This window comes from Hippoglossus stenolepis, chromosome 24, assembly GCF_022539355.2.
Source record: "Hippoglossus stenolepis isolate QCI-W04-F060 chromosome 24, HSTE1.2, whole genome shotgun sequence".
NCBI lineage: Eukaryota > Metazoa > Chordata > Actinopteri > Pleuronectiformes > Pleuronectidae > Hippoglossus > Hippoglossus stenolepis.
The window spans coordinates 6,158,237-6,172,464 of record NC_061506.1 but is presented as its reverse complement, the minus strand read 5'-3'; the positions used below and the strand labels follow the sequence as shown (position 1 = coordinate 6,172,464).

Genomic DNA, 14,228 nt, shown 5'->3' with positions numbered 1-14,228 from the left:
TTTTTCAATCGGTTGATGAGGGACGCCTCAAGAAATTCAAACAACTCCAGACCAACTTATTCTGTTTTTCATTTCTTTTATTGTTTCTCAAAAGAAAATCTGGCAACTTAAACTCCATAGACACAGCTCAAATGAGGTTATCAAAACAATAGAAACAATGAGGGAGTAATGAGAATACAAGCTCATTGAAAACCAAACCTTGCATCTGAAACATTACTGTATATTGCACTGTAAGTAAAAGGCAAACCCAACAAAAGCAACTTGTGATCAACTTATTCTGTGTAGATATTGGACATTATAATGCACAACAACGCAGCATCGCCTTTGTGTTGTATATTGCAACACTGACACTTCTAAATGCACAAGGACAATAGTGAGGGTGGAGGACTCACAAATCGCTGCTCCATTATGCTCTTTAATGACAGGACTGGTTTCTCTTTTGGTATCTGAGCTTCCGATGGTAGTAATTAGTCGACAGCAGATGCTCGTCCTGCCAGTAAAGTGCACCGTGTGGCTGAGGATTATGGGAATCTGTAATCAACAGTTGTGGTTAATTTCAAAGTAGAGGTAAACAGATGGAATATTTAGCTTTAGCCATGTGATATGTGTTGTATATGATTAAGAACTCCCGCTCAGAGTGGAAAAATACTTTTGTTTAAACCGCCATTCAGTGTGCAAGACTTCAAAAACACATTGTGTGTTTGCTCTGGCGCTTCAATGGCACATAAACTCGCCAAACTTCACAGGTACATAAAAAAATACCCCAAAGCAATGAGACTGGGGAACAGTGTTAACCTCCCACTCTGCTGCCTTCAGTGTTTACATAATATTTCCTTTTGTGTGGGTATTTACAGCTCCAAAAAGGGGGGTGGCTCTATATTGTAAGTGGCGCCCATTCACCAGGCAAATATACATGAGGAGACAATGACGATTGAGATATCTGTGCTCCTTTGTGGCAGCTTGGCATATTTAGCATTAGAGTCTTCACAGTACAATCCAAGAACTCAAATTCTCCACACACTCTCATACGGAATTCAGAATGTGTACTTAACCCCCCAAAAATAATGAACTGCTATTGGTTTAAAAGTATAAAACAGTTAGTACCACCGTCACAACAGATCATGCTTTAATGTTCAACATAACCCCGGTCCATAAATCAATGCACACGAGGGGCGTTGAGGGGTAAACAGCGGAGAGTAAAGTGACCTATGTAGCGATGTGATTCACAGTAAGTGGAGACTGCGCAGCATGCGCAGCCGCGTTAGGACGCCAAACCCAGAAAGAAGCCGCCGACGAAGCCGCTGGACATGACGATGTTCCTCTTTATGAAGTCTGTGGCCTGCGTAGGAGAGAGAGGATGAAGAATGAGTTGATAGGAGATCAAAATCAACAGATAAATCAATGAATAAGTGTTAACTGGTTGAGTGATGCTGGAGAAATGAAGCCATGGAAATAATCAGGAGTAGAGGGAATTTTAAAGGGAAATACCACCTATTAAAACCATCTACTGACCCAGCCTAAAGAACTATATATCCTGAGTATGGATACACAACCAAACATGTATCGATCTACCACCTCTCACCAGCTTGCTGTGTCATGGGTTGTGAGTGTATTACAGCCAACAGTACACTAGATGGCATTGCTGCTTTGAAGATTACCCCCACACACACACACACACACAGGACGTCAAAGAAAAGGACATAAATTTAGTTTTACATATCATGAAGATGTTGGGTGAAAGTAGAGAGCAGCCCTTTTCTAGTAAACAGAAAGAAATTGATTAAGTCAACGAAAAATTGGCAAAAGCATGAAAGACAAAGCAAGCTTTGTTCCTGGTACCTTTACCTCCTCAATGAATGTGTTTATTTCAGGGACTGCTTTGTCTGCTCTCTTCTTCAAGTGTTTCTTCGCTTTATTCACGTCCTTCTCCACCTTCTTCCAGTCCACCTGTACGTAGCCACTATGATTGGCAATCTGCAGAAATGAAATAAAGTCGTATTCAAAATGGATATATTCAAAAACGCTTTTATTTTATTCCATAATTGTTTAAAACCCAGTTGTCCACTTCGAAGTTAAATAAGCCGTCTGGAAATATTTGGCTCCAAATCTGATATAAGCCAATGTGAACTGGTCTTATTTAATAATTTTTTCCAGTGCTACTGTATAAAGAGTCACCATCTGACAGATTTTGATATGTTCGAGAGAGAATTAAAGACCTGTCTGCAAAATTAATTCCCTTTATGTAATTTCTACAAAAAAGTACAAAACTCTAGTAGAAAACGCAGAGGTGTGATGCACAAGCCATTTTCAAAATAGATTAAAAAGTATTCAGGGAACATTTATTCCGGGAAGCCTTGAGTTTATTGTTTCTTGCTAGGTGCCAAAATCTGCCTTCTTTCGACACAAAGGGAGATTTTGTCCTATTGAAAATGACAAAGCAAAATTCGTTCACATTTTTTACATCACTACGTGACAACTTTTTTGTGTCATATCAACCCTGTAGATCAAGTCATATACCTTGATCTACAGGGTTACAAGTTAACGTCTTTGGTGTAATCCAAAAATGCGGAAATACGACAAGTATTGTAACACCCCATAATATTCCAGATGGCCTTTTCTTTCTGCTGTAGAGAATGAACAGGCTGACCACCCTGCTGTGCAGATGGCATCTTCAGTTGTCAGTGATGAAAGTGGGCAAAATATGAATCTTACAAAAGGACTCGGCGACAGTGCTGATAGCACTTGCATCTAATATATCCTGTTTACACTGTATATGTTATGTTTACGTTGAATGGAATATTTCTTTTCTTTTTTCCTTGGGTTTACATTGCATATTTACTTACGTAGTACTTGCACTGATGTTTCTATTCTACTGACTCCGCTAGTAGTACCAATAAAAGGATGATCTTAATCTTTAATTGTTGAGGCTACACAAACACTGTCATGGTGCCCTTGCCTGTAATAGAAGGAAGCCTCCACCAACAGCAGTAGCAGCTATCTTCCCAACTCTCTGGAAGACGTACCCAGCACACCTGTGTATGTTGAAAAGAAGGGAGGAGTGTTTAAATGGTAAAAAACAATTTAATGTGAGGAGTAAAGACAGATATTGAATGGAGGTACTTGCTTTATAGGGATGTAATTACACATCATGACTACTCAGCCATGTTATTTCTTTGGAATAAGCTGCATTGATAGCAGTATGTTTCTAACAACTTAACTCTTTTGTCAAAAATAGTATAATAACCTCAGTTGATGCAGATGTGACGGCCAGGCCTTACCGTCCGGTCACCCCTCCCATCATGAGCTGAGTGGCCACAGAATACTTCTCAGCAATGGGGCCTGAGTTTTTCCCAAACAATTTATTTACCTAATTTTGTTAAGAGTACAGACAGATATTGAAAGGAGGAACTTGATTTATAGGGATGTAATAACACATCATGAGAACTCACTCATGTTTTTTCCTTTAAAACACACTGCATTGATTAGCAGTATGTTTCTAACACATTAACAACTTGACTCTTTTGTCAGGAATAGTAGAAACAGCTGATCCGGATGGGACGCCCAGGCCTTACCATCCGGTCACCCCTCCCATCGCGATCTGAGTGGCCACAGAATACTTCTCAGCGATGGGGCCCGAGTTGTTCCCGAACACCCTGCTCCACCACTGGTGCCTCCGGGCGTATTCTGTCAGGTCCACGACCTCGTACACCTCATCTTCACTCTCCGGGTCGTCCTGACCTGCTGTGAGACAAGATCATATAAAGTTATCAACAAAACACCAGATATACTGCCACTAGCCTTGCAGAACAAATGAGAACAAGGGCTTTATATAAACAATAAATTACACTACACCTCACTTTACTCCTTATTTACATTATAAACGTATTTTCTAATTGACTACATTATTTGTATCAGGCTGTACAGGAGGCTAGCTGGTCCATTCTATGCAAATGACTAAGGAGGCTAATGCTAGCTGGCTAACGTCAAATGGCTACAAATTCATCATGAAGCACACTCGTATTTCCTTTATTGGCAGTTATACACAACAATGTCGAGGCCGTGCGTCACTAGTATCATCTCTGGTGGGGGAAGTTAGACATTTTCATCTAAATGAGGTTGATAAGGCGTTTTTTTTAATAACAAATACCATCACCAACCTTCTCTGTTGTCCACCGTCGCCATTTTGGAGAGACCCAGCTCTCGCACCAGGATGTTGACAATGCGAGGCCACGCCCACGCGATGATGCGGTGCCACGTCAGTTCAAAATGCTTTGATCTTGCAATTTTAGCAACTTTATAACAGAAAATAATGCAACTTGCGTGAAGCGCGATTTATATTAAAATGAAACGCCACGAACTTTAGCTGCGTGGCGTGAAAGCTGCGGAGCGACCGCTTCACGAGAAAGCGACATGCAAAAGTGTCGATATATTTTATGTTTTAGTTTATTTCACTGAGTGGAAATGATGCATTCGTGAGGGGGGGGGTGCTTTTGCACTTTGCCGCACACGTGCCGCACACAGGTTCGTGCATGTGACGCTTTTTAAAGTGTTTTCAAAGTAACCGCGATGTTGATAAATGAGTTATTTTGCAGAGGAGAATGTGAATATTTGAGATAAAAGAATGATATAGCAGGGGGAGTCATGTGGTAGGATGCGGCTGCTCCCATTGGCCGAGGAGGGGGGAGAGGGCGTGGCCACAGCGGCGCGTGGGTTCGCTTAGGTGACACAATTATAACAACTTTTATCTTCGCGGCCGAAACGCGTTTTTATTGCGAAATACTCACGCCTGGGAACTAGCGCGCAGTTATTTCGTTCAAACTGCGGCGCAGGATCACTTTGTGATGAACGATGTGACGTTTGAGGAGCCACCCGGAGAGCGCGTCTGTCCCCCCGAAAGGATTTACTACATCGAATCGCATCTTCTCATCCTGGGAGAAAAGTTTTCCGTCGTTTTGTTCCCCGCGGTTTTTCCTATTTGATTCGGCCGGAGCCGCGCGTTGTGCCGCCGCCGCGTCGCGATCTCCCATGCAGTCGTGCGGTGTGTCTCTCGCCGCCGCTGCCTGCGCTGCCGCCCGGAGTCTCGGCTCGGCTTCTTCTGGTGGTGATGAGGGAAAGAAAATGGCGGCGGGAAAAGCGAGTGAAACAGAGGAGGACTTCCCGACACTGACAGCCCCGGAGAGGGACAGTTTGGCCGGGATCGACAGGTCGGGAAAGTCGCGCCGTGCACTCACACGCGCGCCCAGTGTGAAATTAAATTGTTTTGCGCCCGTCGCATGTCGAGAATGTCCCCGATCCCCTCTGCCACTGATACTGAGCCGCCTATGTTGTCTTCTTGTTTGCAGCTCACTGTTTGGATTTCAGAAGCTTCATGAAGATGGCGCCAGAACGAAGGCCCTGTTGATGAAGGTAGCAAATCTAACTGGATGTTGTTTTACACGCCGATTGCCCCTGCACTTCCTCCAGCCTCCCCCCGCATGCACGGCGGGGAATTTGCTCTCTTAGCAGCGAGCCAGTGTGATCGCGAGTGGCCCTCTCGCTAAAGACACCAAGGCCAGCTAGCCCCTCGGTTAGCCTGTGAGCTAGCTCGCTAGTTAGCTGCATCTCATCCGATGATCGGCGACCCTGCACCTGCAGCTAGCCGAACTAGCCATGCCCCTGTCCTTCCAACTACCCTGTTAGCACCCACATATCGTAATATTCTCGAGGCTACCCCCCCTCCCCTGTTAGCTGGCTGGCCATTCCACACAACGTATCCATGTGTGCTTGCAGTTGTACCACCAACAACACAACGTCGTCACGGTTTTGTGTAGCACACCGATCGCTGCAAACACTGCACTCTGAAAGTTTTACGCCGCCATTGGGTTGTTGTGTAGCAGCTATTACACTCACACATGTCACATTTAACACGCATGTATTCCCTAAAGGGCTATAGCGTATGTGGAAGTAACGTTAACGTAGCAGCCGTCTTCCCCTGTGCACCAGAGACAGCTTTAGCCCTGATTACGCGAGGTTAGCTACACCCCGTGTGCTGTTGCATTGCTTCGTGTTGTGTTGCATTGTGTTTTGTGTTGTTTTCGTGACACTGCATTGATCCACTGTACCCGGGGTCGATCTGGAGTCTGTGTTGAACGAGTTGACAAACGTTACAAGTAACGTTAATGGCTGGCTGCCTGTCCAAGATGGCGGGACATGGCGGAGTGACACCGATGGCAGTAGCACCAATTTGATGTGAACACGCCGCTCCTGGTCGCGCGTGTGTGTCGCTGAAGTGTTGTTTTAATGCCCCACACATGATCCCAGCTCTTTGCAGAGATGTGATCCCCTCACGCACTAAGGTGGCGTCAGGATCCTTTGTTTACAGTCGTCATTTGCTTCTGCATGTGCTCCCTACGTGTTAAACAGTTATACCTGTGGTCATCGCAGAGCCGGGCTAACAAAGAGCAAAAGCCCCACTTGTGGGGGGATTTATCTCGATGGTGCTCTTGACAGCTGGAGGTTTTGAGGGGGGGATCAGCCACGGATCCGCTCGCTAGGTGGTGTGGGACACCCAGGAAGTGCAGCTCCTCATCTGGGCCTTAGCTGCACAGGAGCAGCAGCAGAAAAAAGCACTGGTGTACGACACTTGCATGCTTCAACTAAACTGTGCACTTCCTAATTTCAAAGAGGAGCAAGCTCATCAACGTGCATTGCTTCTAATTCTATTTGCATTTGGAACAGTACTGATGCAATGGGTTTTTTAACAAGCTTTAAAGTGTTTTTAAATGCTTTGCTTAGCAATAGTGCTCAAGTGCTCACCATCCATCTTGAAACAGCCTGGTTGTATGTAAAAGGTGTGTTTTGTGTCGTAGCCTGTGCAATCCATTCAAAAAACATGCTCCACCTTGGTGTGTTATTTTGTGCCTTATGCAATGGATGTGTTGCCGATGGCTGTGGTTGTTATGGTTTGTCATTGTCACGTTTTCCTGTCGTATTCCCACACTTGTTCACCTTGGTACGAGCAAACCCAGGTCTACAACATTACATCAGTCTCAGCATGTCTGTGTGCTCCGTTTGTCCACCGCGCACGGTCATACCAAACCAAACCCCATCCTGTGAGGGGAAAATGTTGCAGTCATCTGCACAGGGCTGACCCTAAACAATTCAAGTACGTCAGCAAATGTTGCCGGATGCACACAGAAGGCATTCTTTTCTGGACTGTGTTATAACTTTGTATATAAAGTAGATATATAACAGTTGAGTAAGTAATTTGTTGTTACAGCTCAAAGTGACACACACGGCGAAGAAAACAGAGATTTAAGAGATATTAAACCCTCCGGGGGTAATTTTGGGTTTAGTGTCTGTTAGCACACAGATCAGGGGAGACACAGAGCTTGAACCGTCAACCCTCTGGTTAGTGGACAAGCTGCTTTACCCCCCTGAGCCACAATGATGGACCCTTGCATTGCATTAACCAGAACCCTGGTTGAAAGACTGATGTTCTACCGGCTGCAAAACTGGCCTCAGAGAGAAAATATGTTAGATCCCTTGCAAGTAGCAGAAAAGTAGAAAAAATCACAACCACACTGATAACAGACAATCAAATGACAGAAAACAGAGTATTACACACTGTGGAAAATGCTGGTGGTTAAGACAATAGCTTTGGACAAATATATTAGTGTGGGAGTTTCTGTCTGTCACACGTAATGCATTTGGGAGACATTGAATCTTAATAGTTTCTTGGGCTGTGAAAACAAATAAAAAAGCATCAGAGCGGTGAGGCATACTCTGCATGGGCAACCAGGAAATGCTACAGATTTTCTGCACTTCATCATGACATCATTTATGCCATACGATGATAAATGATTGGTTCATCTAAATAAGCTGTAGATAGTGCCTCTAATGGCATTGGTTGCAAAAGTGAAAACATTATTTCACTATATGATGCAGATTCTGTGCGTCATCATGACAAATATCTTACTCTCTGATCATAATTGATTGTTTGCTCTGTATAAGCTTTGGGTTGTTACTTTGAGGTGGCTCAGGAGGGAGAGCAGGTCGCCCACTAGCCGGAAGGTCGGCGGTTCAATCCCCTGTTTTTTTCAAGAGTTGTTGAAAAAAAAAGGTTAAATTGATCAACTGTCTGATTTTGTCACATTCCTCATTTTAACACTTGGTTTAATGAATTACTTTCTGCTCATCGCTCATTAGTTTGGAGTGACTACCCTGTTTGCAGTGGTTGCGTCCCCTCACTGTTGCTCTGTGTAGATGCAGATAACGTGGGGTTCGACACTGCTGACAGAACTAGGTCACTGTATCATCACCAGTGACTAGATTGCAGTGATGTAAACTTAGAACATCTCCGGCGGAAGATAAGCTTTGAACGTGGGTGTCCTCTTGAGTTTGATTATCAAGGTGTGTCAGCGTTGTTGATAATGTTTCTGCGACTGTTGCTCGGGAATCTTTGGGTTTGAATCCTCACTGCAGCCTGAAGTTTGCACGTCCTCCCAGTGTTTGCATGCGTTTCCTCCAGACTGGGAAGGCAGTGCTTAAAGACATGCACGGTAGTTAGGACTGTACGTGCATTGCCCTTGACGAAGGCACTGGCTGTGCACTGTGCTGTGGCCGACCTCTGTGCGGAAATAGTTAAGAGAGGTGGTTTTGCAGAGGACGTGTTTTCCCGCAGGGTTTAATACAGTTTATCTTAAGTAATAATATTTGCAAACAGCCACTTAGCATGCCGGTTGACTCATAAGCATGCACCCAGGGCAGAGGAGTTAAATGCATAATGTTGCTGGATGTGTCATTGTCTATTCATTTGTACTATGTTGTAGAATGAGCACACACCTAGTTTGAAATCAGTCAGGGCTTACACACATGCCTGGTGCATGAAAGCTAATAGATCCGACAGCACCAGAGCAGCAGCCACACCGCCTACTGTTGTGTGATGAGTGATAATCCTGTTGTATTTGATCGGAGTGATTTAAAATGTTTAGATAGGTTAATAGCGCTGTCTGCAAACTAAGCAGCTGATTGGATGATGATAAACATGTCACTGACCTGCATTGACTTTTATCAATCTCAAAATAAAATGTCAAAACTTGTACAGCAGTCACTGACTTTATTGGTAGACTTCCACGTTGAGCATCTTTATTCTGTGTTGCAGCTATTTATGGTAGTGTAGGATTAACTCCATGAATAACATATTCAAATAATAAAAGTACACCATCACAAAGATGCAAAAACTTCTATAAAAATCCAATATATCTATTAAACAGTTGTTAAGGCTGCTTGCAGGTCCTGCTCATTCATTAGCAATGGCCTCCAACACACAATGGGATAGATACTATGAAATAAAGTGTATGGCAAAAACATCTCTGAGAAATATTACATTTAATTAAGGCCCTGCATTTAAATATAACAGAACCCTCATGTGTCTACCTACAATTTCAATTATTTTGACTCTTAAAACTTAATGTCTCCGGTTTTGTCACATCATCAACGCTACCTACCTTTGCAGCGTGGACTGATTCTCCCCAACGTTTTTCACATTCTCGTGTAATACCGTCTCTGTCCCGTTATTGTGTTTGACCCAGTTCCCGACTCGTATTAGATGTGGTGTAATTGCTGATAACAATAGTGTCAACATTGTTTGTTTTAGTCTGTGTCTGAAAGGGCGTGCTGGTTTTTATACAGAAGAGCTTTGTGACACAATGTTTAGTAGACATCCTCTTTCAGGTGGTGTAGAAATTGTTTGAAGTGTTAGCCAAGACAAGAACTAGATACAGCTGCATCATGGTATGTGTGAATGCATGGTTGATAAGATAATGCATTTACTAAGTTAAGGGTTATTACTTCGAAATTAAGTTTATTCTTCATCACAGACGATCATTAGATTTGGAAAAATCCAAATTGTATCTCCTGGAAACATAACATTGAGAATCATGACTTACTGGAGTTTTCCTCACCTCGTCAGATAATCAGACCAAAATAACTTTGTTATCTTATTTGACCCTGATTGACTCGTGTGTGGTGACTTGTATCTGTGATCTCTGTGCTTTCCTTTTGAGATTTGTCCCTTGAACTGTCTCCACATACATTTGTGTACTCTGAGAATAATACATCTTTAGCCGATCGGCCCTCCGTTGAAAACCCTTTGCTCAGCACGATCACTGCTCTCTGGCAAAGCAGCGAATTACAGAAGGTAAACAGTGATTTCATGGAGCCGTATCTAAAGTAGTCTCTTAGTCAGTAATGAGATGGTGCGCCTTCCCGAGATTGGAATGAATGTGATAAAAGCACGATGGGAACTAATCACGTACGACACATCTTTATGGTGAAGAGGTAAAACAACAGTAAAACTCTGACGCTCTCCTGTAAATCAAAAGCCAACACTGTTGTTACTGAGGGACTTCTTTTAACCATTTCTTAATATACAAACTGCTGCCACTGAGTGAAGCGGCTCTGCGCTCATGAATGACGACGGCTGTCTGCCACTTGTTTGTGTGGCTGAGTGAACATCTGTGTTCTTAAGAGTCGTCCGTCTTCCGAGTGCAGATTCTACATCCTCATGTCTGAAGAGGAACAACTTGTCTCTATCATAGATGATGATGAGACGGCACCACCCACCAAGGACCAACAGTCGGCCTTTGTGTGCGTCGATCTACCATGAAAACAACTTGAATGGCAGAATGGCGCCCGGCATTGGGAGACCAGCTGAGTTATCTTTGATGCGATCTCAGCGTGGCACCAGAGACTCGTCGTGTGCCAGGGAGGTCACTCTCGTGTGGGTTTGCCTTGGGAAGGGAAAGGATGTGGACAATATGGTGGATTTCTTTTCACAGCTCGGGTCTGCTACTGTGGGCTCGGGCTGTCGAAGGCATCTCATTTTCACCGCATGACTAGAAAACAGCACGTAGCCATCTACTCATCCTGCCATCACCTTATGGCACATAGGCATTTTAACAAAAAAAATCTAATGCTACCAGGTTAACTGGCAAGGTCCCTGGCGCCAACAAGAAATTGAGCTGGTTTAGTACACTTTCTGTAAATCAATGTTCTTGGTTGATGGTTTAATAGGAAGTAGAGTGCAGAGGGTGAATCCTGCTTTGGTGGAAATGTAGTAATTTGATGCTATGAAACAGGCTTAAACATCATGATCGACCGCTGAGACTCACGTTTGGTCGAGCGGGTGCGTCCCATGGATAGTGGGAGGAAGAGGAGTGCAGTCTATGCTCGGTACTTAACATGTGTGTGGTCCTACCCGAGTGATGTCTCTGCTGATTATCTGCTTTAACTCTGAGTGAATTCCCAAAGTAAGAATATAGTTTTTGAGACTTGAGATCTCTGCGTTTTGAATTTTTGAATGTTTTTCTGCCATGAAATGGGGGAATGTTCCCCAGGCGCTGCACTGTAGCTGTTACTGTTCCCGTGCAGTGATCAAATGTACAGAACAAATTTCCCCTCGGGCTTAATGACATTGCAATAACTTTTCTGCTGTGTCAGTGGTGATAAATGATGATGCATGTCTCTCCGTGGAGGCTTGGTGAATGCACTCGGATTAGATGGTGGTTAAATGCATGTGTGGAGAAAAACAGCAATGTGTGTGCACCACATATAGCAGCTCTGCTTTTCGTTAATTGGTAAAACACTGCTTTACTGCATAGATCTTGTAGCGTGAATGCAGTTCACAGGATCCAGCTGCTGTTGCACCTCTTTTTATCAGCATAGGAAAATCTGTAATATAAGAAGTTTAAAAATAAAAAGGCCTCAAGCAGCCTTATCTGCAGCAGACTTCATTCCAGTAAGTTGGGGGCTGATATTTATCTGCTGAACAGAATTTGAGTCCACTTGGCCCAGAGTTGGGAAGCTGACGTCAGCCGTGCTGTGACTTTGAAAAGTTTCTGTGCGACATTCCCCTCTGATTTTCCTCCCTCGCTTTCTTTTCGCCACGTGCTCCTTGTCTTTGCATAACAGAGGCATGGATGTTGACATGCTTTTCCTCTCGAGTGCCATGCGTGTATGCACGTCTGACCCGTTCTGTCCGTTTCAGGCTGTCCGCTGCTACGATTCGCTCATCCTTAAGGCCGAGGGGAAAGTGGAGCCGGAGTTATTCTGCCAGCTCGGCCACTTCAACCTCCTCTTGGAGGATTATCCGAAAGGTGAGTGACTTCCTCTTCAGTGGTTTGTGTAATCATCCGGTCCTCGCGTGTTGCTGGTTTGACAAACTGGCTTAGAATAAATTTCTGAGCATCTAATCTGAGATTTTAACTTTTATTTTAACTTTCATTCAAACTTAATCGATTTTACGTGTATCTAATAGCAAATTGTTCCATGCATACGCAGCAGAAGCATCTGCCAACATGCAGCTGGCTCCGTTACAGCTCGACGTAAACGCTGACTGCTCACAATCGTTTCCTAGTTTGCCTTAATTCTCTGCCTCCCCTCTCCTCTTCTAATTGCAGCATTATCGGCATACCAGAGGTACTACAGTTTACAGTCAGACTACTGGAAGGTAAGATGCACATGTCTCTCACCCTTTCATTTACACACACATATACAGTTTTGTTCTCTCTCCCACACGTTCATTCGCTCACACACAGGAAGCACGTATGGTCTCGATTGGCAAGGTGCGGTTTTGGGTTTCATGTCAGAGTCATTTTGAACTTTTTCCTGGTAACGTGACACTTTGCGGTGAGATTGATTTCTCATTATTGGTATAAGTGGCCACAATGTTACTGTATATAAATATGTATGTATCATGTTTACAAGGACAAGTGGAGTATGAAAGACATGATGTAATGAAGGTTGAATCTGCACTTTTGGGTTTAGACAGAAGGGAAGGAAATGTACTTTTTTCCCACTGGGAATCATTTGCCACCTTTTAATAAAATATATATATAAAATATATATAATTTATACTTTTACCATTTTGAGGTTCACTTTTGTTAGATTTCTTGAACATTGTGGATCTAATCTGTTTTTATGTCATGTAATAATGACCTTGCACCTTTATCCCACTTCACCCAGAATGCTGCCTTTCTGTATGGCCTGGGAATGGTCTACTTCCACTATAATGCCTTTCAGTGGTGAGTACCAACTTCCCTTTTTTTTATTTCATTTGAATAAAAACCGTTGTCGCTTAGAGGAGTCAGTGGTAATTTAGGGTGGGGTGATATTCCAATCTGGTGCCAGTCTGACTCTATCTTGAACATACATTAATGTTAACAGCCTTTTTTATGCAAATTGTCAAAATGAACCTGTTGCTAAACAAATAATTCAACTTTGCAGAAGGCAAATGTACACACAGTGGCAACTCGAGTCTGTTTAAGATCGATGTCTTGTCCAGCCGTACATTGTTGTGTAAATGTATGCATGTGTTGCCATGAGCTGGGGAAAAAAAACTGTCTTTGAGTGAAGCTGTCCTACAGTATGTTGTTTCCATGGTAACCCCACAACCAGAGAGCAGGACTGCGCTCTGGCTGAAATAACAATAATCTGAGTGACTAATAAATGGCTAACAATCAGTCAGCGTGAACCTCTGGACACATGAACAGCGTAAGGAGGAACATGTTCATCCATACATCTTTTTTTTCTTGTAGCATTTAGAGAATCAAGATTTAGTTGATTTCGACGACTGAGACAAGCTTATAAGAAATGGGCTACTCTCTGTTACTGAACATCTTTAGTATTCAGTTCAAGATGGCGCACAGGCAGCGTGACTTGAATGAGCGCCGACTGTCTGACCGGTAGAATGTGCTGCAGCTCTGGTTGTGTGCACACCTATTGTTTGGTTCCTCCACCACCAGAAACAAGGGAACAAATAGACCAGATTTCAATTGGAGCAACTGAGTCCTACTGTTTGTCTTCTTGTCCTATGATTTCCTTTTAAATTCCCTCCTTCCACCTCCTCTTCAACACTTCTTCGTGCCTCCTGCAGGGCGATCAAAGCATTCCAGGAGGTGCTGTACATAGACCCAGGGTTTTCCCGGGCCAAGGAGATCCACCTTCGCCTGGGTCTCATGTTCAAAGTCAACACAGACTACGAGTCAAGCCTAAAGGTTGGTCACACCCAACGTATCCTAATATGAGCTCCTATAAACACATATTCTCTAACGAGCATTAAGAATAATACTTATTGAACCCATTTTAAAATCTTTAACATTTATTGTCTAAATGTTGCCATATCCCGAGGGGGCTTCAGAATAAAAGCTCTGCCTTCCTGTGTGGCAGCGAGTGGAGCCGAGCAGAGA

At 43.6% G+C, this 14,228-nt stretch overlaps 2 protein-coding genes across 5 annotated transcripts in view; one reads left to right on the top strand and one right to left on the bottom strand.

Annotated features, from left to right (window-relative positions):
- Positions 1 to 59: 59 nt before the first annotated feature.
- LOC118103528 (FUN14 domain-containing protein 1) lies at positions 60 to 4,696 on the bottom strand. 3 transcript variants are annotated; one of them, XM_035150578.2, is made up of 5 exons: positions 4,158 to 4,696; positions 3,573 to 3,741; positions 2,957 to 3,032; positions 1,840 to 1,974; positions 60 to 1,339 (listed from the first exon to the last, which is right to left on the bottom strand). In XM_035150578.2, exons 1-5 carry the CDS (start codon positions 4,180 to 4,182, stop codon positions 1,262 to 1,264), a joined length of 483 nt encoding a protein of 160 aa, XP_035006469.1. In that variant the 5' UTR covers positions 4,183 to 4,696; the 3' UTR covers positions 60 to 1,261. The 3 variants fall into 3 exon arrangements, with proteins under 3 accessions (XP_035006469.1, XP_035006470.1, XP_035006471.1); XM_035150579.2 differs by having other exon boundaries at positions 1,846 to 1,974; XM_035150580.2 differs by lacking the exon at positions 60 to 1,339 and adding an exon at positions 1,705 to 1,758 and having other exon boundaries at positions 1,846 to 1,974.
- Positions 4,697 to 4,704: 8 nt separating this feature from the next.
- The window catches only part of LOC118103524 (histone demethylase UTY), a 25,614-nt gene continuing 16,090 nt past the window's right edge, over positions 4,705 to 14,228 (top strand). For both annotated transcript variants that reach the window (XM_035150569.2, XM_035150568.2), the window contains exons 1-6: positions 4,705 to 5,204; positions 5,343 to 5,406; positions 12,029 to 12,137; positions 12,441 to 12,490; positions 13,006 to 13,064; positions 13,916 to 14,036. In XM_035150569.2, the coding sequence (XP_035006460.2) occupies positions 5,026 to 5,204; positions 5,343 to 5,406; positions 12,029 to 12,137; positions 12,441 to 12,490; positions 13,006 to 13,064; positions 13,916 to 14,036 (582 nt within the window). In that variant the 5' untranslated portion in view covers positions 4,705 to 5,025. The remainder of the gene's footprint in view (positions 5,205 to 5,342; positions 5,407 to 12,028; positions 12,138 to 12,440; positions 12,491 to 13,005; positions 13,065 to 13,915; positions 14,037 to 14,228) is intronic.